Source organism: Phocoena sinus, chromosome X, assembly GCF_008692025.1.
Source record: "Phocoena sinus isolate mPhoSin1 chromosome X, mPhoSin1.pri, whole genome shotgun sequence".
NCBI lineage: Eukaryota > Metazoa > Chordata > Mammalia > Artiodactyla > Phocoenidae > Phocoena > Phocoena sinus.
Window position 1 is genome coordinate 91,378,727 of NC_045784.1, and position 21,989 is coordinate 91,400,715.

Consider the following 21,989-nt stretch of genomic DNA (forward strand, 5'->3'; position numbering starts at 1 on the left):
GGGAGGATTTATTAATCAAAGTACAAAATGCACTAAGGCGAAAGGAAAAATTAATAAACTTTATTACATAAAAATGAAGAACTTTTGGGCTTCCCTGGTGGCGCAGTGGTTGAGAGTCCGCCTGCCGATGCAGGGGACACGGGTTCGTGCCCCGGTCTGGGAAGATCCCACATGCCGCGGAGCGGCTGGGCCTGTGAGCCATGGCCGCAGAGCCTGCGCGTCCAGAGCCTGTGCTCCGCAACGGGAGAGGCCACAACAGTGAGAGGCCCGTGTACCGGGAGAAAAAAAAAAAAAAAAAGAAGAACTTTTATTCATGAAAAGAAAGCATAAAGGCAGTGAAATGATAAGCCAAAGAATGGGAATAGACAATTTCAACACATATAACCAACAAAGAGCAAGTATCCACAATGATAAAGAACTTTTTAAAATTTATACGAAATGCATGTAAGATTAGAGATGAAGTTTGGAGATAGACTATTCATGACATATAATCACAGCACTTTTCTACCTCCCTCTTCTCTGTAGCAGTACTGAAGGTAAGTAGTTATCATTGAGATCTGCCATATCTACCATAGGGCTTTGGGGCTGAACTACTGCTTTGATGCATACCTAGAGTGACCTCTGAAACAAGACTGCATCTGGACACAGATAAAAACAGATGGAAAGACATTCATGCAGGAAACAGACATTTCTACATTTGCTAAAAGGGCAAAAGAATTGAACGGCCACTTCACAAAGGAGGCTATCCAAATGGTCAATAAATGTCTGAGAAGGTTTCCAACCTCATCAAGAAAATGAAATTAAAATCACAATGAAACAAACAACATAGACCTGGACTCCTGAAAAATATCAATGTTCTGAAAATCAGACACACAGATATGTGCAGGTGCACGCACACACGCAGGCACACACACACACATGCAGAGTCAACAGAACTATTCTAAAGCAAAGTAAATGCAATGTGTGATGCCTGATTGCATCCTGGATTTAAAATTGAGAAATCTAATTACAAACTCTATGTTAGATAATATTAGTGTGATAATATTAAATATCTTAAGATCATAATACTGTGATAATATAGGAGACATTTTGTATTCTTAGGAGATACATAATCAAGTATTTAGGAGTAAAACTTCTTAATGTCTCTTACTTTCAAACAGTTTAGTGATAAACCACGCACACACACAAACACACACACATACACCATTCTCATGTAGATGAAAAGAGATGTAAAGCAAATGTTGCAAAATGTCAACAGTTGTTGAATGTCGGTGAGGGGTATGGATGTACTATTCTTTCAATTTTTCTCCATGTTTGAAATTTTAAAAATAGAAGGCATGGAAAATAACACTTTACTAAAGACTAAGAAAATAAAAAGCAATATAAATGAATGCTAATTATTAAGAAAGGGAAGAAAGAATACAATGAAATATAAGCAAATACCCATCAGATTAGAGTCTGACAATACGCAGCATGGACAAGGATGTGGAGCAACCTGAACCTTCACACATGGTTGGTGGAATTTTAACTTGGGACAATCCCTTTAATAGATGTAAAGAGAGTTTGCATCTATTAAAGCTGAAGATGTGTGAACTCTTCACCCCTCAATTCCACTCCTAGACCCTGAGAAACTCCTGCACATGTGTCCCAGGATACATGTACAAGAATGATCACAGTAGCAGCACTGATACTTATACCCACACAAATGGAAACAACTCACGTGTCCAACCACAGTAGAATGGATAAAGGTTGGTATGTTCAGATAAAGGAATACTATACTGCTATGAAGAGGAATTAACTATGGCTACACATTTCAATATGAATAAATCTCACAAATATAATGTTAAGTAGAAAGAAAGACCCAATAGAATACATATTGTAAAATTCATTGGTATAGTGCTTAAAAACTGGTAAAACTGAACATGGTTTAGTGCTGTACGTATGGGTGGTAAAAATACAAAGAAATACATAGAAATTACTATCACAAGTCTGGACACTGGTTATATCTGATGGGCAGGGGGTTGTGATATCATTTTTTTCATAGTTACAAGTTTTTTATTTAACTATAGTTGATTTACAATATTGTGTTAGTTTCAGGTATATAGCTTCAGATTCTTTTTCATTATTGGTTATTACAAGATATTGAATATAGTTCCCTGTGCTATATAGTAAATCCTTGTTGTTATACATAGTGGTGTGTACAAGTCTATATCCAGCAAAAATTATCCCTCAAAAGTGTAGGAGAAATAAAGATTTTCTCAGACAAACAAAAACAACTTACTCTGCAAGAAATGTTAAAAGAAGTTCTTTGGGGAGAAGGAATATAATATAGGGGCAAAACTTAGATCTACATAAAGAAAGGAAGAGTATTAAATAAGGAATAATATAAGGTAAAATCAAATATTATTTTTTCATTTTCTTAGTTGATCTAAACAATAAGTGTTCAAAATAATAATAGTAACAATGCGTTGTGTGATTATAGCATGGGGTAAGTAAAATTAACAGGGATTGTGATTTCTGAAGGGCATATGGCGACTCTTGGAGTATTAGCAATGTTTTATTTATTGATCTGACTGAACATATGTTTTAAGTACTCTTTGTCATGATCCTTTTCATTATTCCTTCCAAATTTATGTTCACCCAGGATGTCAGAATGTAATCTTATTTAGAAATAGAGTATTTGCATATATAATTAGGTAAGACGAAGTCATACTGGATTAGAGTGGGCCCTAAATCCAATGACTGGTGTCCTTTTAAGAAGACCATGTGAAGACACAGAGACACAGACACACAGGGAGAATATCATATGATGATAGGAGCAGAGACTGGAGTGAAACATCTATAAGCCAAGGACTGCCAGCAACCACTACAAGCTAGGAGAGAGGCATGGAACAGATTCATCCTCACAGCCTTGCCAACACCTTGATTTGAACTAGCCTCCAGAACTGTGAAAGAATAAATTTCTGTTGCTTTAAGCCATCCAGTTTGTGGTTTTTTGTTACAGCAGCCCTGGGAAACTAATACCTAAAACTGTAGAAGTGGTTTTGGAATTGGGTAATGGATAGAGGCTAGAAGAATTTGAGGTGCTTGATAGCAAAAGACTAGTTACCTTGAAGAGACCATTGGTAGAAATATGAATATTTTTTTCTTGAGTTTTTTTTTAACATCTTTATTGGAGTATAATTGCTTTACAGTGGTGTGTTAGTTTCTGCTGTATAACAAAGTGAATCAGCTATATGTATACATATATCCCCATATCTCCTCCCTCTTGCGTCTCCCTCCCACCCTCCCTATCCCACCCCTCTAGGTGGTCACAAAGCACCGAGCTGATCTCCCTGTGGTATGTGACTGCTTCCCACTAGCTATCTATTTTACATTCGGTAGTGTATATATGTCCATGCCACTCTCTTACTTCGTCCCAGCTTAACTTTCCCCCTCCCAGAAATATGAATGTTAATAGTAGTTCTGGTGACTGCTCAGAAGGAAGTCAAGAGGACAGTAGAGAAAGCTTCTATCATCTCAGAGAATACATATATCATCATGAACAAAATGCTGGTAGAGATATGAACATTAAAAGTGCTTCTGGTGAGGCCTTAGAAGGAAATGATGAACATGTTATTAGACACTGTAAGAAAGGCAATCTTTATCATAAAGTGGCAGAAACTTGGCTGAATTGAGTTCTGCTGTTGGGTCGAAAGTGTAACTTATAAATGATGAACTTGGATTATTTAGCTGAGGATTTCCAAGCAAAGTGTGAAAGATGTAGCCGGGTTTCTCACTGATGCTTATAATAAAATGAGAGATGAGAGAGTTAAATTGAGTAAATATCTGCTTAAAAAGGAATCAGCACTTGATGATCTGGAGAATTCTCAGCCTACCTAGACAGCATGCTCTGGAAAAAGGGCCAATGGTGTGGCTGGACAAACTTTCACTGAAGAGATTAGGTGTGTGACGCATGGATCAAATCAACCATCTCAGAAGCCAGGGATAGACAAGGGGTTATCCAGAAAGGATCTGTGAAGAGCCCTCATATCTAACCGTGTGGATCTCTTGACATACACAAGAGACTGACAAGGTTTTTAAGGATTTTATACCAGCAGAAACAGTGCCAGCCTGATGTAAAAGTGACAGAGACAGGGTAAAATGAAGGAAGGTAAAATGAAGTCACAAGTGCAAAAGCCAGAGAGGGTGGGGCTGCAGCTGCCCTGGTAGGCTAAGATGGTAGGGCTGTCCCAGAGGACCCAGAGAGCAAGGCTATCCCTGGCGTCAGAAGACAGAGCGTTGAAGCCAGAGCATTACTCTTAGGTCTTGAAATCTAATGGAATTTGCCCTGCTGGGCTGCTAACTCGCTTTAGAACAGTAACCCCTTTATTCCTTCCTTTTTGCCCTTTCAGAATGGGAATGCCTACCCTATGCTTGTCTCATCATTGTATTTTGGAAGCAGACAACTTGTCTAGTTTCATAGGTCTCTGGACAGAAAGGAATTTTGCCGTAGGATGGAACATACTCAAGAGTCTCATCTCATTTAGATGATTTAGATAATGAGATTTTGGACTTTTTGAGTTGATATTTAGATGAGATTTGGGACTTAGACTTGATGCTGAAATAGGTTAAGACTTTGGGGGATGTTGTGATGAGGTGAATGTATTTTGCACGTGAGACAGATATGAATTTGTGGAGGCCACAGGGCTGACTATACTGGGTTGAATAGTGTACCCTCAAAATTCATGTCCATCCAGCACCTCAATATGTGACTTTATTTGGAAATAGGGGGTTGGCAGACGTAATTAGTTAAGATGAGGTCATACTGCATTAGGATGGATCCTAAATTCAAAGACTAGTGCCCTTAATAAGAAGGCTATGTGAAGACATAGAAACATAGACACACAAGGAGACTGTCATGCAATGACAGAGGCAAGAACTGGAATGATGCATCTGCAACACCAAGGAATGCTGGCAATCACCAGAAGCTAGAAGAGACAAGGAACTATCCTCCTCTAGAACCTTCGGAAAGAACGTGGCCTTGCCAACAACTTGATTTCAGACTTCTAGCTACTGTGAAAGGATCAATTTCTGTTGTTCTAAACCACTAGATTTGTAGTTATTTGTTATGGCAGCACTAGAAAAATAATACAGTGATTTTAGAAAAGTCTTCCAAGAAATTTTATTTTATATAGAGAAGGAAAAATTATTGATACACACAATATCCATGAATCTCAAAAATATTATGCTGAGTTAAAGAAGCCTTACACAAAGAATATATAGTGTATGGTTTTGGTTATCTGAAGTTCTAGAACAGGCAAAACTAATCTATAGCATAAAAAAATCAAAACACTAGTTGCCTCTAGGAGAGTGGGATGGGAATTACTGAGAAGTATGGTGGAACTTTCTGGGGTGAGGGTAATCTTCTATGTGTTAATAAGGGTTAGGTTACACAAATGCAGTGGTGTGTTGAACATGGCCCAATGATTGTGTGCATCACTTCCCGACTCCATGTTCAGTGATAACACATTGGTAGCTTGAAACTGGCCATGGTGGGAATGTGTACATCACGAAAACTGGCAAATGATACATATAAGAGTCTCTTTTTCTGGAGAGCTGGCTGTTAAACATTTACCAACACATCACTACAAAGATGTATACACTGGTTAAAAGTCAGCAAATGAATACTTAAGATGTGTGCATTTCATTGCATGGAAATTTTATATCAAAAGAAAAAAATGTAAATATGTAATTCTAGTCAACAATATGTATACTGACATATTTAGGGGGACATATATTTACATTGGCAATCTATTTAATATACATCAATAAAGTAAGATGGTTTGATAGATGGATAAAGGGATAGACAGATGTGATAAATAAGTAAAATATTAATGTTATAATCTAGTCAGTTATCACTGGGTGTTTGTGATAAAATTCTTTCAAATTTTCTGTGTTTAAAATTTTTCATTAAATATTGGAAAAATATTTTCCCATTTGGATATCAAAAATATTAACATATGTAGTTTAATCCTATCTTTTTTAGGGCTTCAATTTTTATACTTCATTTTTAAACCAATTGCTACTCGTTATGGTATATAGTGAAGGCAGAGAATCTAAACGTACTGTTTGCTCAAGTAGCAAAACAACTGAAGGGCATTTTTTGTTTTTGTCATTTTTTAAAGATAGTTCATGGTAGGAATACATACACCATGGACACTGGCAAATGGTACAAATCATGTTAAAATCTTGAAAGGAAAGAAGTAATACTGGGGATAACTGACTAAGGTCCCTGGGGAGATAAGAGGGGTAGGATCCAGCACAAAGGAATAAAGATTAACCTTAGGCAGAAAGGATGTCCCTAGCACTGAGTTGAGACTGAAGAAAATTATAGCTAAGATATGTAAGTTATCAGAAAGTCAGGCAGAAAGTGGATGAAGGTTCTTACTGATGGCATTGTTTTCTTTGAAATAGGAAAGAAGACTATCTGCTAAAAATAGTGAAACAGTAGGATAGGAAAGAGTAATGAAGATCTAAAATAGCATTTATAAGGAATGAAATAGCTGACCAGGGACTAGGAGGTAGATTGCTGAAGAAAGAAGGCTCTAGACAATACCAGCAATGAGGAATTTGTAGAGAAACTAATCAACGAAGTTATACTATTTTTCTCTAGTAGTGCTCAAAAGCCATGAATAAATAAATAAATAAAGAAGGCAATTAGTTGGATTGATTCTGGGTAGAGGATTTGCTGGGTGGGTATGATACGCAGACAAGGAAGCAAGGAGAATGATTCAGTGGCAAGAACTTGGGTAAATAATGGATGATGGAGTCTAAGTGAGATGTGGAAGGAAGAGGAGACAGGAAGGGGATGACAGATTGGGAAAAAATTAAAAGGTCAAGGAACTGGAGATTTCAACAGGGTTGAAGAAATGGTAAAATGAGTGTAAGAGAGTTGTGAGAGTCAGAAGGATAAGAGAAAGGTTGTGGTTAAGAGTAGTATACTGGAGTTTAAGATTTCAGAGGAAGTATATTTCCAGAGATAATATATGTTGTTTTCCCACTGATTTAAGTTTAGAAAATGGGATATGTATTACACACACACACACACACACACACACACACACACACACACACACACACAAAGTTATCTCAAGATATAGTAAAATCACACTTAAAAAGGCAAAAAATCTTTTCAAACCACATATATAAATGCCATGATCAAGAGCACAGACTTTTATGTAAGAACAGACCTAGATTAAGTCCTAGCATGGTTATTTAACAACTGACCTTGAGAAAGTCACTTATCCCCTCAGGAGCTCAATTTCATTATCTGTAATACAGCCACTACCTTATAGGGCTAAGGCTGAAATGAGTTAATGTGCAAAATGCTTAGCATAAGGAGTAGCACAAATAAGCCCCCTATTAGGAATTGTTTCCAGGTAAGATTAAGTAAGTACACTTTTGCCTCTCCCACTGAATAGAGCTATAAAACCTAGAGAGACTGCATGGAGTACATGAAGACAATGAAAACTACAAAGCAGCAGTTGGAATAGGTAAGAAACTTAGAATTTGAAATAACAAAGAACTCATGCCCAGACACAACATAATCAAATTGCTGAAAAGTAAACAGGGTAAAAAACAAGTAGAAGAATAAAGAGAAAACGTTTAAAAACACATACATTTATGGTTAATTGATTTTCTAAAAAAGTACCAAGACAGTTTAATTGGGAAACGATCATCTTCTCAATGAAAAGTGGCAGGACTATTGGATATCCATGTGCAAAGAGATGAATGTAACCCTAACCTTACACCATATGTGTAATTCAGAAATTAATTCAAAATGGTTCATAGACCTAAATGTATGAGGAGCTAAAACTATAAATCTTCTAGAAGAACACATATGAGGAAAATCTTTGTGATCTTGGGTTAGAAAGAAATCTTAGTTACAAGACCAAAAGCAGAAGTCATAAAAAAACTTAGACTTCACCAAAATCACAAACTCTCAAGCTTCAGAAAATGCTGTTAAGAAAGGGGACGTAAGTGAAAATGACAGAGTTAAGAACCTCTTGGGGTTTCCCTGGTGGCACAGTGGTTAAGAATCCGCCTGCCAATGCGGGGACACGGGTTCAAGCCCTGGTCCGGGAAGATCCCACATGCCGCAGAGCAACAAAGCCCGTGTGCCACAACTGCTGAGCCTGTGCTCTAAAGCCCACGAGCCACAACTACTGAGCCCACGTGTCACAACTACTGAAGCCCACACACCTAGAGCCCATGCTCCACAATAAGAGAAGTCACCGAAATAAGAAGCCCACACACTGCAATGAAGAGTAGCCCCCCTTGCTGCAACTAGAGAAAGCCTGCACGCAGCCACAAAGACCCAGCACAGCCAAAAAAATAAAAAAGAACCTCTTAAATTTCTCTTGCCATAAAAGCAATGAGAACACTGGCAGAAATGTCAGAATCAACTTTTTCAGAACTCTGAAAATTAACCAATCTTGGAAACATTTATTGAAAAAACATAGCTGAATATCAGTAAGAATAATAAGTTTAAAAAAAAAAAGAATAATAAGTTTTGTGGCATTTTAACTTGCCTTTTTCTCATCCCTTTCTCTCATGTCGGTAGTAACCTTGAAGACCAACAACCCCAAATCACAGTGAAACCGGCAGCCTGGCAACCGCTGAAGAAGAAAGAACAGAGTTGCAGTTCCTTTAAAGCCCCATTCCCAGAGAACTGTCATTACTTGATCTGTCTAGTGGTTCCCTGGAAGATCACACAAGCAACATTCTCTTTATCTGACTCAGCTCAAAATTCATCCAGTGCTAACAGCCTTTTTCCCGAGAACTTCTGTCAAAAACAATCAGAGGGGGCTTCCCTGGTGGCGCAGTGGTTGAGAGTCCGCCTGCCGATGCGGGGGACACGGGTTCGTGCCCCGGTCTGGGAAGATCCCACATGCCGCAGAGCGGCTGGGCCCGTGAGCCATGGCCGCTGAGCCTGCGCGTCCGGAGCCTGTGCTCTGCAACGGGAGAGGCCACGGCAGTGAGAGGCCCGCGTACCGCCAAAAAAAAAAAAAAAAAAAAAAAAAAACAATCAGAGGCAGTTGTTGAATTTTCTGGCTAGCTGAGGTAGTGCAGCTGAGACAAACAATAGGCTAACCAAAAAGCTTAGAAGGAAATCCTAGGGAATAAAATGTCCTTAGGGGGCTCTGAAAAGCTCCGACATATTTCTAGGAATCTAGAAGGCCATACATGTGCACAGGACTGTCCACATGGCCAGAGCTTTGTGTGTGCTCAGGAAAGACCTGAAAAATCCGTAAGCTCTCACCACTGACTAATATTGAGTTTCTGCGCAAGCAGGGAGTAAAGGCTACAATGGAGTTATCAGCTGCTTAGCTGACTGTTGAAGATGTCTTCAGCTTACATACAAAGTCCATTGGTACTGGGAAATCCCTCAGTACTGGGAAAAGTACTAGTTCTAGACATAATTAAAACATTGTGTTAAGTTAAAGAAGGCCATATATTATATGATTCCATTTATATGAAATGTCCAGAATAGGCAAATCCATAGGGACAGACAGTAGACCAGTGGCTGCCTGGGCTGGAAGTAGAAACAGTGACTGAGAACAATCTCTGGGGTGATGAAAATGTTCTAAAATTAGACTGTGGTAATGGTTGAACAACTCTGTTAAATTTACTACAAACCACTGAATTGTACATTTAAAATGAGTTTTATGGTATGTAAAATACATCTCAATAAATAAGTGAAAAAAAAAAGGACCCACCTACATTCTTTAAGAAACTCGCTTTTTTCAAAATATGAAACTCACTTTCAAATATAACAATATAGATAGTATAAAAGTAAAATGGAGAGAAAGCAATTCTGGAATGTTGGAGTAAGGACCTCTGAAAATCTGCTGCTCCATAAAAGCAAAAAGAACACCGGCAAAAGTTGTCAAAATCAAACTTCTGATAAGTCTGGAAATTAAGTAAAGGCCTGCAACAATATGAGGAACAGCTATTCAAGAAAAACAGCTGAGTAGTAGTCAGAATAGTAAGATTTGTGGCACTTTAACTTCCATAATCCCATTTCCCTCTCTCCAGTTTTTCAGTAGCCACTATGATAGTTGTGAAAAACAGCAGCCTAACTGACACTAGAGGAAGCAGAGCAGTTCTGGTGCTCCCCAAAAGCACCATCCTCAGAGAACTGTCACTGTTTGACTTTCCTAGCACCTCAATGAAAAGCTACACTCTGAGGGTTTGTCTTTGACTTGGTTCATATCTCACTCTGTGGAACAGCCCATCCCTAGATCATGTCAAAACCAATCAGTGGGGCTTGTTTAACACTGCAGCTGCTTGAGATGGCATTATCAGTTGGAGCTAACAAGAGGCTGACAAAAAAAATACTTAAAAGGAAACATAAGGAATACGAAACATAGGGAAATCACACTTCCTGCTTTCAAAATATACTACAAAGCTATGGCAACTAAAACAGTATGGTAGTGGTAGTGGCTTAAAGACAGATGTATGAACCAGTGGGAAAGAATAGACAGCCGAGAAATAAACTACACATGTATGGTCAACTGATCTTTGACAAGGGTGCCAGGAATACACAATGGGGAAAGGATAGTCCCTTCAACAAATGGTGAAAAGTGGATATCCTTGTGCAAAAAAGTGAAACTGGACCCTTATCTTATGCCATTCACAAAACTCAATTCAAAATGGATTGGGCTTCCCCGGTGGTGCAGTGGTTAAGAGTCCGCCTGATGATGCAGGGGACACGGGTTTGTGCCCCGGTCCGGGAAGATCCCACGTGCCGCGGAGTGGCTGGGCCCGTGAGCCATGCCGCTGAGCCTGCGCATCCGGAGCCTGTGCTCCGCAACGGGAGAGGCCACAACAGTGAGAGGCCCACGTACCACAAAAACAAAACAAAACAAAACAAAATTGATTAAAGACTTAAAAATAAGACCTGAAACTCTAAAACTCCTAGATGAAAACACAGGGGAAAAGCCTCTTGACATTGGTATTGGCAATGATTTATTGGATATAACCTCCAAAACATAGGTAACGAAAGCAAAAACAGAGAAGTGGGACTACGTCAAACTAAAAAGCTTTAGCATAGCAAAAGAAAAAATTAACAGAGTAAAAAGGCAACTTATAGAATGGGAGAAAATACAGCTGACTCTTTAACAACACCAGTTTGAACTGCACAGGTTCACTTAATGCAGATTTTTTTTTCACTAAATACATACTATAGTACTACAAGACCTGTGGTTGAATGAATCTGTAGATGTGGAACCATGGATATGGAGGGCTGAATATAAAGTTATACATGGATTTTTGACTGCTCGAAGGGTCAGCGCCCCTAAGCCCTGTGTTATTCAAGCGTCGACTGTATTTGCAAACCACATATCTGATAAGAGGTTAATATCCAAAGCATATAGGAAACACCTACAACTCAATGGCATAAAAATAAAACCTGACTAAAAAATGGGCAAAGTATTTGAATAGACACTTCTTCACAGAAGATATATGAATGGCCGATAGGTATATGAAAAGGTGCTCAACATCACTAATCATCAGGCAAATGCAAATCAAAACCACAATGAGATATCATCTCACACCTGTAAGGATGGCTATCGTCAAAAAGGTAAGAGATAACAAGCGTTGGTGAGGATCTGGAAAACTGGAACCTTTGTACACTTTGGGTGGGAATGTAAAATAGTATGACTGCTATGGAAAACAGTATGAAGGTTCCACAAAAGATTAAAAATAGAAATACCATATGATAAAGCCATCCCCTTTTGAGTATTTATCCAAAAGAATTGAAATCACAAATATCAAAGCCAAGAGTATAATGGTTGTTGCCAGGGGAAAGGGGAAAATGGGGAGTTACTATTCAATGGTTATAAAGTTTCAATAATATGAGATGACTTAAGTTCCAAAGATCTGCTGTACAACATTATGCCTATAGTTAACAATACTGTATTGTACACTTAAAAGTTTGTTAAGAGGGTAGATCTCATGTTGTATTCTTACCACAATTTAAAAAAAAAGAAAGAAAAATAGGGAATGAGATATCCATAGGGGGCTTTGAAATGTTCAGACATATTCCTGGGACTCTAGAAGGTAAGGTACACGTGCAGGGCTATGCATATGCCAAGGAAAGTGAGGGCCTGAGAAGTCACTAATCTCTCACTCATGACTGATCTTGAGGCTCTGCATAAGCAGGAAGTGAAGTTGAAGACCGAGTTGCAAACTGCCCGCCTGAGCACTGAAGGAGTGACCCAATACACACAGACACACACACACACACAGATACACACAGACACACACACACACACACACACACACACACACACACACACACACAGCGCCTTGGTAAAGGCTGGTAGAGTTCTTGATTCAAGACATTTAAGAAAAACTCTCCAATCATTAGTGGGCCACTATGCTAACTGGACAGAGACTTCAGTGGCTTTACATGACAAAGAATTCAAAATTGACAGAATTGGTCCAGGAACATCACTAAACAAACAAATAGCAACAACAACAAACACTGGGTGGGGAGGGGTTGACTGATTTTCAGAGTTGTCACATAATATCATTTTAAATGTCTAATTTTCAACAAAAAAAATTATAAGACTGTAATGGACCGAATATTTGTGTCCCCCCAAAATTCGTATCTTGAATCCCTACACCTCAGTGTGATGATAAAAGGAGATGGGGATGTCTGAGTAGTAATTAGGATTAGATGAGGTCCTGAGAGTGAAACCCTCAGGAATGGGATTAATGCCTTTATAAGAGTCATCAGAGCTTGGTTCCTCTCTCTGCTCTCTACCATGTGAGGATCCAACAAGAATTCAGCAGTCTGCAACCCAGAAGAGGGCTCTCATCAGAACCTGTTCATGCTGGAACCCTGATCTTAGATTTCCAGCCTCTAGAACTGTGAGAAATAAATATCTGTTGTTTATAAGTCACCCAGTTTATGGTACTTTGTTATAGCAGCCTGAGATGACTAAGACAAAGACACTGAGAAAAACAAAACGAAACCCCCCAAAACCAAGAAAGTATGGTCCATACACAGGAAAAAAGAAAGAGCTGATAGAAACTCCCCTGAGGAAGCACATTGGGCTTCTCAGGAAAAAACTTTAGATCAGTTATCATAAGTTATTCAAACAATTATAGGAAATCATTTTATAAAGAAATAAAAGAATATTTCAGAATATCTTACCAAACAGAGAATAAAAATAAAGATAGAAGTTATAATAAAGAATCAAATAGAAATTTTCAAGTTGAACGGTACTGTAACTGAAATGAAAAATACACTAAAGGGGCTCAACAGGAGATCTGAGTTGACAGAAGAAAGAACCATCAAACCTGAAGATATGTCAACTACCTCATCTGACGAAGATTACTAAATTTGAGGAGCAGAAAGAAAAAAGCATGAAGAAAAAATAATAGAGCCTTGGGGACCTATGGGAGACCAGCAAGCATACCAACACATGCATAATGGAGTCTCAGAAGAAGAAGAAGGGGTAAAAAGAATATTTGAAGAGTTAATGGCTGAAAGCTTCCCCAAATTGATGAAAAACATTAATCCATACATCATAGAACCTCAACAGACTCCAAGTAGGATAAACACGAAGACACCTACGTGGAGTATGTCCAAAGAGACACTAAGACAAGTAGTCAAACTGTCAAAAGCAAAAGATGAAAAACGGATCTTGAAAGCAGTGAGAAAAAAGAGGTTCACCATGGACAAGGGGTCCTAAGATTATTAGTTGACTTCTCAATAGAAATTACAAGGGGCCAAAAGGCAGTGAGATGACATATTTTATCTGCTAAAAGAAAAAGATTGCCAACCAAAAATTCAATGTTCAGCAAAAAACTATAGTTTAAAACTAAAGGAGAAATTAAAACATCCCAAGATAAACATAAACTGACAGAGTTCACCAGTAGAAGATCTGCCCTATGAGAAAAACTATAGGGAGTCCTTCAGACGGAAATAAATGGACACTAAACAGTAACTCAAATTCACACACAGACACTAGTAAATTTGACTACATAGGTAAACATTAAAGACAGTATAAACATTTTTGTCCTTGTAACTCTTGTTCCATCTGACTTAAAAGATAACTGTGTAAAGCAATAATTATAAAACTCTGTTGGTGGGCTTAAAATCTAGAAAGATGTCATTTGTATGACAATAATAATACAAAGGAGGAAGGAGAGAACAGAGCTAAAAAGGAACAAAAATTAAGAAATTAAGTTGGCACTTTAATACAAATTTGTTTAAGCTAAGGTGTTAATTATAATTCCCAGGGCAATTACTAAAAGAGTAACAGAAAGTAACAGAAGCAACAAGTTAATTAAAATGACTTACTGTAAAAACTTATTTAATGTGAAGGAATAAACTGAATAATAGAGGAACAAAAGATACAAGACATACGGAAAATAAATCGCAAAATGGCAGATGTAAATCCTACCTTAACAACAGACTCCACTTAAATGCATTAAATATAAATTAACACTCTACATAATTGGAAGAATGGATTAAAAAATGATTTAAAAAAGAAAACATGATCTATTTGCTGTCTACAGGAGACACACTTTTTTTTGGTTTGTTTTGTTTAAAAAAAAAAAGGTTGAAAGTAAAAGGATGGAAAAAGATATTCCATGCAAAAAAGAATCAAAGTAGAACAGGGTACAAGAAATTTGAGTCTCCCTTTTTTCCTTGGTAAGTCTAGCTAAAGGACTGTGAATTCTGTTGATCTTTCCACAGAACCAACTTTTGGTTTTCTTGATTTTCTCTATTTTTTAATTCTTTTTTTCATTCATTTTTGCTCTAATCTTTATTATTTCCTTCCTTAAGCTTGATGTGGGTTTAGTTTGCTCCTCTTTTTGTAGTTTTGTTTTCATTAAACTTTATTTTTTTAGAGAAGCTGTAGGTTCACAGCAAAATTGAGGGGAAGTTACAGAGATTTCCCACATGCTCCCCTGCCCCCACACATGCTCAGCCTCCCTCATTATCAGTATCTCTCACCTGAGTGGGACATTTGTTATAAATGATGAACCTACACTGACACATCATAATCACCCCAAGTCTATAGTTACATTACCATTTACTCTTGGTATTGTATATTCTGTGGGTTTGGACAAAGTTTTGTAGTTTCTTAAGGTGGAAGTTTTGATTATAAATTTGAGACTTTTCTCCTTTATTAATATGGGCATTTACAGCTTTAGATAGCCCCTTAAGTACTGCTTCTACTGCATTCCTTAAGTTTTGTTATTTTTTTTCATTCATCTCAAAGTATTTTCTAATGTCCCTTTTAACTTCTTTTTGATTCCTTGGTTATTCAGTAGAGTGTTGTATAATTTCCACATATTTGTAAATTTCCTAAACGTCCTTCTATTATTGATTTCTAATTTCATTCCACTGTAAATAGAAGTGGTGAGAGTAGACATCTTTGTCTTATTCCTGGTATTGGAAGGAAGATTTCAGTCTTTCACCATTAACTATGATGTTAATTATTAACACAAATATATGGTCAACTGACTTCTGACAAAAATGTAAAGGCAAGTAAATGAAGAAAGAATACTCTTTTCAACAATTGGTACTGGAATAATTGGACATTCATAAGCAAAAAAATGAACTTTAACATAAACCTCACACCTTATGTAAAAAGTAAGTCAAAGTGGATCATAGATCTAAATGTAAAATATACAACCATAAAACTGTTAGAAGAAAATAAAGGAATAGGGCTTCCCTGGTGGCGCCGTGGTTAAGAATCTGCCTGCCAATGCAGGGGACACGGGTTCAAGCCCTGGTCCGGGAAGATCCCACATGCTGCAGAGCAACTAAGCCCGTGTACCACAACTACTGAGCCCACGCTCTAGAGCCCGTGAGCCACAACTACCACGTGCTGCAACTACTGAAGTCTGCATGCCTAGAGCCCGTGCTCTGCAACAAGAGAAGCCACCACGATGAGAAGCCCGCGCACTGCAATGAAGAGTAGCCACTGCTCGCCGCAACTAGAGGAAGCCCATGTGCAGCAACGAAGACCCAATGCAGCCAAAAATTTTAAATAAAAATAAAAAATAAGGTTAAAAAAAAAGAGAAAGTAAAGGAATAAATCCTTTTTCATAATCTGGTATTAGACAGAGTTCTTAGACATAAAAAAAGCACAATCCATGAAAGAAAAAATGCGTAAACTGGACTGTATAAAAATTTAAAATATTTGCATTAATGCAAAAAAATTTGTACACTGAAAACTACAATATGTTGCTGAAAGAAATTAAAGATACAAATAAATGAAATAAATGCAAAGACATTCCGTGTTCATGGACTGAAGACTTAATATTGTTAAGATGTCAGTACTGCCCAAAGTGATCTACAAATTCAAAGCAATCCTATCAAAATACCAATGACGTTTTTTGCAGAAATAGAAAAATCCAGGAATTCCCTGGTGGTCCAGTGGTTAAGACTTAGTGCTTTCACTGCTGTGGGCCTGGGTTGGATCCTTGGTCGGGGAACTAAGATCCCACAAGTTGCCCGGCATGGCCGAAAAAAAAAAAGAAAAAAGAAAATGAAAAATCCATCCTAAAATTCATATGGAATCTCAAGGGTCCCAAACAGCTAAAACAATCTTGAAAAAGAAGAGCAAAGTTGGAGGTCTTACACTTCCTGATTTCAAAGCTTACTACAAATCTACAGTAGTTAAAACAGTGTGGTACTGGCATAAAGACAGACATACATACCAATGGAATAGAATGGAGAGCCTAGAAATACACTTTTTCATTTACAGTCAAATGATTTTCAGAGAGTATGCTAGGACCATTCAATGGGGAAAGGCAGTCGTTTCAACAAGTAGTACTGGAAAAACTGGATATCAAACATGCAAAAATGAATTTGGACCCTTTATATCATAAACAAAGTTAACTCAAAATGGATCAAAGACCTAAACATAAGAGCTAAAACTATAAAACTCTCTGAAGATAATATAGGAAAAAAGGTTTATGACATTAGATTTGACAGTGATTTACTGGATATAACACCAGAAGCACAGGGAACGAAAAAAAATTGACAAATTGGACTTCATCAAAAATAAAAACTTTTGTGCGTCAAAGGACACTATCAACAGACTAAGAAGGCAACCCACAGAATCGGAGAAAATATTTGCAAATCATATATCTGATAAGGGAGTAATATCCAGAATATATAAAGAACTGCAACTCAACAACAAACAAACAACTCATCTAAAAAATGGGCAAAAGACACCCTTGTACATTGCTGGTATGAATTTAAAATGGTATAGCCTCTATAAACAGTATGGTGGTTCCTCAAAGGATTAAACATAGAATTACCATATGATCCAGCAATTTCACTTCTGTGTATATATTCAAAAGAATTGAAGGTAGGGACTGGAACAGATAGTTGTATATCCAGGTTCACAGCAACATTATTCACAATAGCCAAAAGGTAGAAGCAACACAAGGGTCTATTGACAGATGAATGGATAAACAAAATGTGGTAGATACATACAATGAAATAGTATTTAGCCTTACAAAGGAAGGAAATTCTGACACATGCTACAACATAGATGACCTTGAAGACATTATGCTAAGTGAAATAAGCCAGACACAAAAAGACACTGTTATGATTCCACTTACATGAGGTACCTAGAGTATTCAAATTCATAGAGACAGAAAGCAGAATGGGGGTTGGCAGGAGATGAGGGAAAGGGAGAATGGGGAGTTAGTGCTTAATGGGTAAAAAGTTTCCATTTGGGAAGATGAAAAAGTTCTGGAGATGGATGGTTACAATTGTTGCAGAACAATGTGAATATACTTAATACACTTAAAAAATAGTTAAAATGGTCAGTTTTATGTTAGGTATATTTTACCACAATAAAAGAAAGTTTGCTCTGCAAAAGACACTGTTAAGAGAATGAAAAGGCAAGCTACACACTGAGATAAAATATTTGCAAATCATATATCCAACAGAGAATTGTGTTTAGAATACATAAACAACTCTCAAGAGTCATCAGGAAAAAATTAACAACTCAGTTAAAAAACAGCAAAAGATTTGAACTGACACTTTAGCAACAGGATATAAGGATGGCAAATAAGCATATGAAAAGATGTTCAACATCGTTAGCCATTAAGGAAATGCAAATTAAAACTACAATGAGATAAGACTTTACAGCTATTAGAATAACTAAAATAAATACCAACAATACCAAATGCTGACAGAGATGTAGAGCAACTGGAACTCTCATACATTGCTGGTGAAAATGCAAAATGGTTCAGCCACTCTGGAAAATGGTTTGGCAGTTTCTTATAAAGTTAAACAAACACTTACCATATGACCCAGTAATCCCACTCCTAGATATTTACCTTAGAGAAATAAAAATTTTATGTTCACACAAAAGCCTGTACAAGAATATTCATATCAGTATTATTCATAATCACCACAACCTGGAAACAGCCCAAATGCACTTGAATGGGTGAATGGATAGACAAACTTTGGAACATTCATACAATGGAATGCTACTCGGCAAAATGAATGATAACACAACAACTTGGATGAATCTCAAAGGCACTATGCTGAGTGAAAGAAGTCACTCTCAAAAGATTACATATTGTATGATTCCATTCATATGACGTTCTCTAAAAGACAAATCACAGTGATGGAGAATAGATCAGTGATTGCCAGGGATTATGGGTGGAGTTGGGAGTGACTATCAATGGATAGTATGAGGAAGTTTGAGGGCCACAGAGCTGTTCTCTATCCTGATTGTGGTGGTGGTTACATGAATCTATGTGATTTACATGATTTACAATTCACAGAATTGGACACATAGCCCCCCCCCCCAATAAACAGGCAATTTTAAGTTCATTTCAAAAATAAAATATTAGCTATTATATCATCATCAATAGTTATACGTTACTGATTAATAAGAGTATTCAGAATTAGTTACAAAATAGGATCTAAAATTCATTAAGGTCATTTTATGTCTGGTATAATAACTTAAAGGTATAGAGAAAAATATCAACAACACTAAATGTAAAAGCTTTATTACAACTTCTACTAACTCCTCTCTTTAATATTCTGTATCAGGATAATATGCTCCCTGTGGATCATGTCCTATAAACATTGTCATATACTGAATATGGAATTAAATAAGAACTCAACTTAGAAGTCTGGGACCCTAGGTCACATTCCTAAATCTAACACTGTAAGAAAACTCTCGACTTGCCTTTTGTGCCTAATTTTATCTTCCTCTTCATTGAGGTCATGTACTTGTCTGCACTTGTCTTTTTGTGGTATGCTGTGAAGGTGTAAAGCAAGGAGTTTCAAAGATAGGAAACAGAACAGATTCATATACCACCCACCCACCCCAAATACCAGGTACTGCTTTAAGTGATTCACATGTATTACCTCTCTTAATTCTCCTAACAACCCTAAAACATAGCTACTATTAATATTCTCATTAATATTCTCATGAAGAAAATGAAGCATAGAGCGGCAACTTGCCAACATCTTATAGCTAGTAAGCGGGGGGAGCCAGGATGTTCCCAGCAGTCTGCCTCCAGAGCCCATGTTCTTAATCAGTATGCTATAATGTCTCTCCACCAAAGGCTGTTTGTTCATTCTTTCTTTCCTTCCTTCACCACTGCTCTTCCATGTCTATGATCTCTCTGTCTCTAACAAATCATTCATTCATTCTGTTGGCTTTACCTATGGTCTAAGCATAGATGAGCCCCAATTCTATGGATCTAGTTGTGCCCTCTCCCCTGAGCTTCACTGCTGCATTTCCAACAGCCTCCTCGATATCTGCATTTGATGATCCTGCGGTCTCACAAATTTAACACGTTTAAAATCAAACTCATCATCTTTCCTCAAAATTTCCCCATAAAGGCTTCCTTAATTTTGCCGACTGTTAAATTACACAGCGTTGAAGCACCTGGGCTATCTTTGACACATTTCTCTCCACTGACCTTCATTCTCAGTCAACAAGTTTTACCAATTCTTCTTTTGTAATGTCTCTTATAATCATACCTACTTCTCTTTCCAATTCCATTGCCATCATCCTAGTCAGCTCTTCCTGCTGAAATGACTGTAATGCCTCCTAAATTGTTCTCCCTGCTTCCAGTTCTCCCTTTCGTGCATCCTACTTACTGGCCACTAGATTAATCACTTTCAAATACTGCTTTTATCGTGTTACCCCTGGCTCAAAGACCTTTAACCATATCCAAAATGACTAACTGAATAACGAACTCTGTATAGGTCTATACTACCTGCCAAATAAAGTTCAAAAATTTTAGCTTCCTTTCTAACCTTGTCTCTCACAACAACTCCAAACATGCCATAGTGCTGGCGACAACTGCTGCTAGTGAAATGCCTTTCCCTCTCCTGAAGACTTGGTGGTATTATAAGAACATTTAAATTTTACCTCTTCTGAGAGGCCATGTTCAGTAATGCCAGTCAATGCACAGTGGCCTTTTCCTCCTCTGAACTCCTACAGCCCTTAACAACTGTATCTAGCATTGTTACTAAATGTTATATGTTTCTCTCTCCAACCAGCAATTGGCACAAAGTCAGGAACCATTTCTTAAACTTCTGCATACCTTCCACAGTGCCTAGCAAAACTTACCTGTTAAACCCATTCTTTCTGGTTAAGACACACACCATTTATCTATATATTTTGTGCTAGTTTATAGTTCTACCTAAAGACCCTTCACAATCTAGCCTCACCTACCTTTCCAGCGTCATCTCCTGTCAGTCCTCACTGTGTCCTATACTTCCTGCCACACTGAACTTTTCACTGTTCCCTAGACACACCAGGTTCTTTCACAATCCTATTCCTACTCACCCACTATCTGTAGTGCCCTCTCCCCACTATTTACCTGACAAGTGCCTGTTGATCAGTCAAGACTTGGTACAAATGTCAACTCCTGACTCCCCCAATTAGACTTAGATGTTCTATCCCTGTGTCCCCTCAGCATTTTATTCACGTCTCTACAATAGCAATTTTCATGTTGTACTGCAACTAACTAGGTACATATTTGTCTCTCTCAAGGGACTATACATTCCTCAAGAGTAGCAATAGTTCATCTTTCCCCTACTCCCTTCACTAACTCTTCATAGTTAATGCCCTGATGTTAAATCTTCCTGTCAGTGAAAGAACATATCAAGTCAGTGGCGATCACATACCTTGGTAATAAAGAGCCTTGAGGAAGGAGTGACGATCAGCTCCCTGAAATAAAGAATTTTCTATTTCCATTTCTCGCCGGGTCAGCTGTTTGCTCTTTGCAAATCTCTGTGGCAGGCAAAGGATGCGCTGACGCTCTGAGATTCTTTCCTCAATATCTCGAAGACGGTTCTGTATCGCTTCAGGGGTTGCCCTAAGTCTCGCCCTCTGAAATAAGAGAAATGAGATGGCATATATCACAGAGGACACACCCTAAAAGTGACAATCTGATGCCTTAAACAAGAAAGAAAATGATCAGGGCCCAGAAATGGTCATTTACAGACATGTTAGCTAAGAAGTCAAGGAGCAGGAATACCCCGCGCTCCAGTGGTTGGGACTCTGCACTTTCACTGCCGAGGGCACGGGTTCAACATCTGGTCAGGGAAATGAGATCTCACAAGCCACGTGGCACAGCCAAAAATAAATAAATAAAATTTTTTAAAAAAATCCCATTTGTTTAGGGGAAAAAAAGTCAAGAAGCAGGGGCTTCCCTGGTGGCGCAGTGACTGAGAGTCTGCCTGCCGATGCAGGGGACACAGGTTTGTGCCCCAGTCTGGGAAGATCCCACATGCCCACGGAGCGGCTGGGCCCGTGAGCCATGGCCGCTGAGCCTGCACGTCTGGAGCCTGTGCTCCGCAACGGGAAAAGCCACAACAGTGAGAGGCCCACGTACCGCAAAAAAAAAAAAAAAAAAAAAAAAAAAAAAGTCAAGGAGCAGCTTCTCTTTTACCAAGGCCCCTATCCTAAAAACCAAAAAAG

The 21,989-nt window shown here is 38.0% G+C and overlaps 1 protein-coding gene across 2 annotated transcripts in view; it reads right to left on the reverse strand.

Annotated features, from left to right (window-relative positions):
* RBM41 (RNA binding motif protein 41) overlaps positions 1-21,989 on the reverse strand; it is a 69,417-nt gene that overhangs the window by 43,112 nt on the left and 4,316 nt on the right. The window contains exons 4-5 of one of the 2 annotated variants that reach the window (XM_032619985.1): positions 21,194-21,398; positions 19,236-19,307 (exon numbers count right to left, since the gene is read on the reverse strand). In XM_032619985.1, the coding sequence (XP_032475876.1) occupies positions 19,236-19,307; positions 21,194-21,398 (277 nt within the window). The remainder of the gene's footprint in view (positions 1-19,235; positions 19,308-21,193; positions 21,399-21,989) is intronic. The other variant, XM_032619986.1, reaches the window with a different exon arrangement.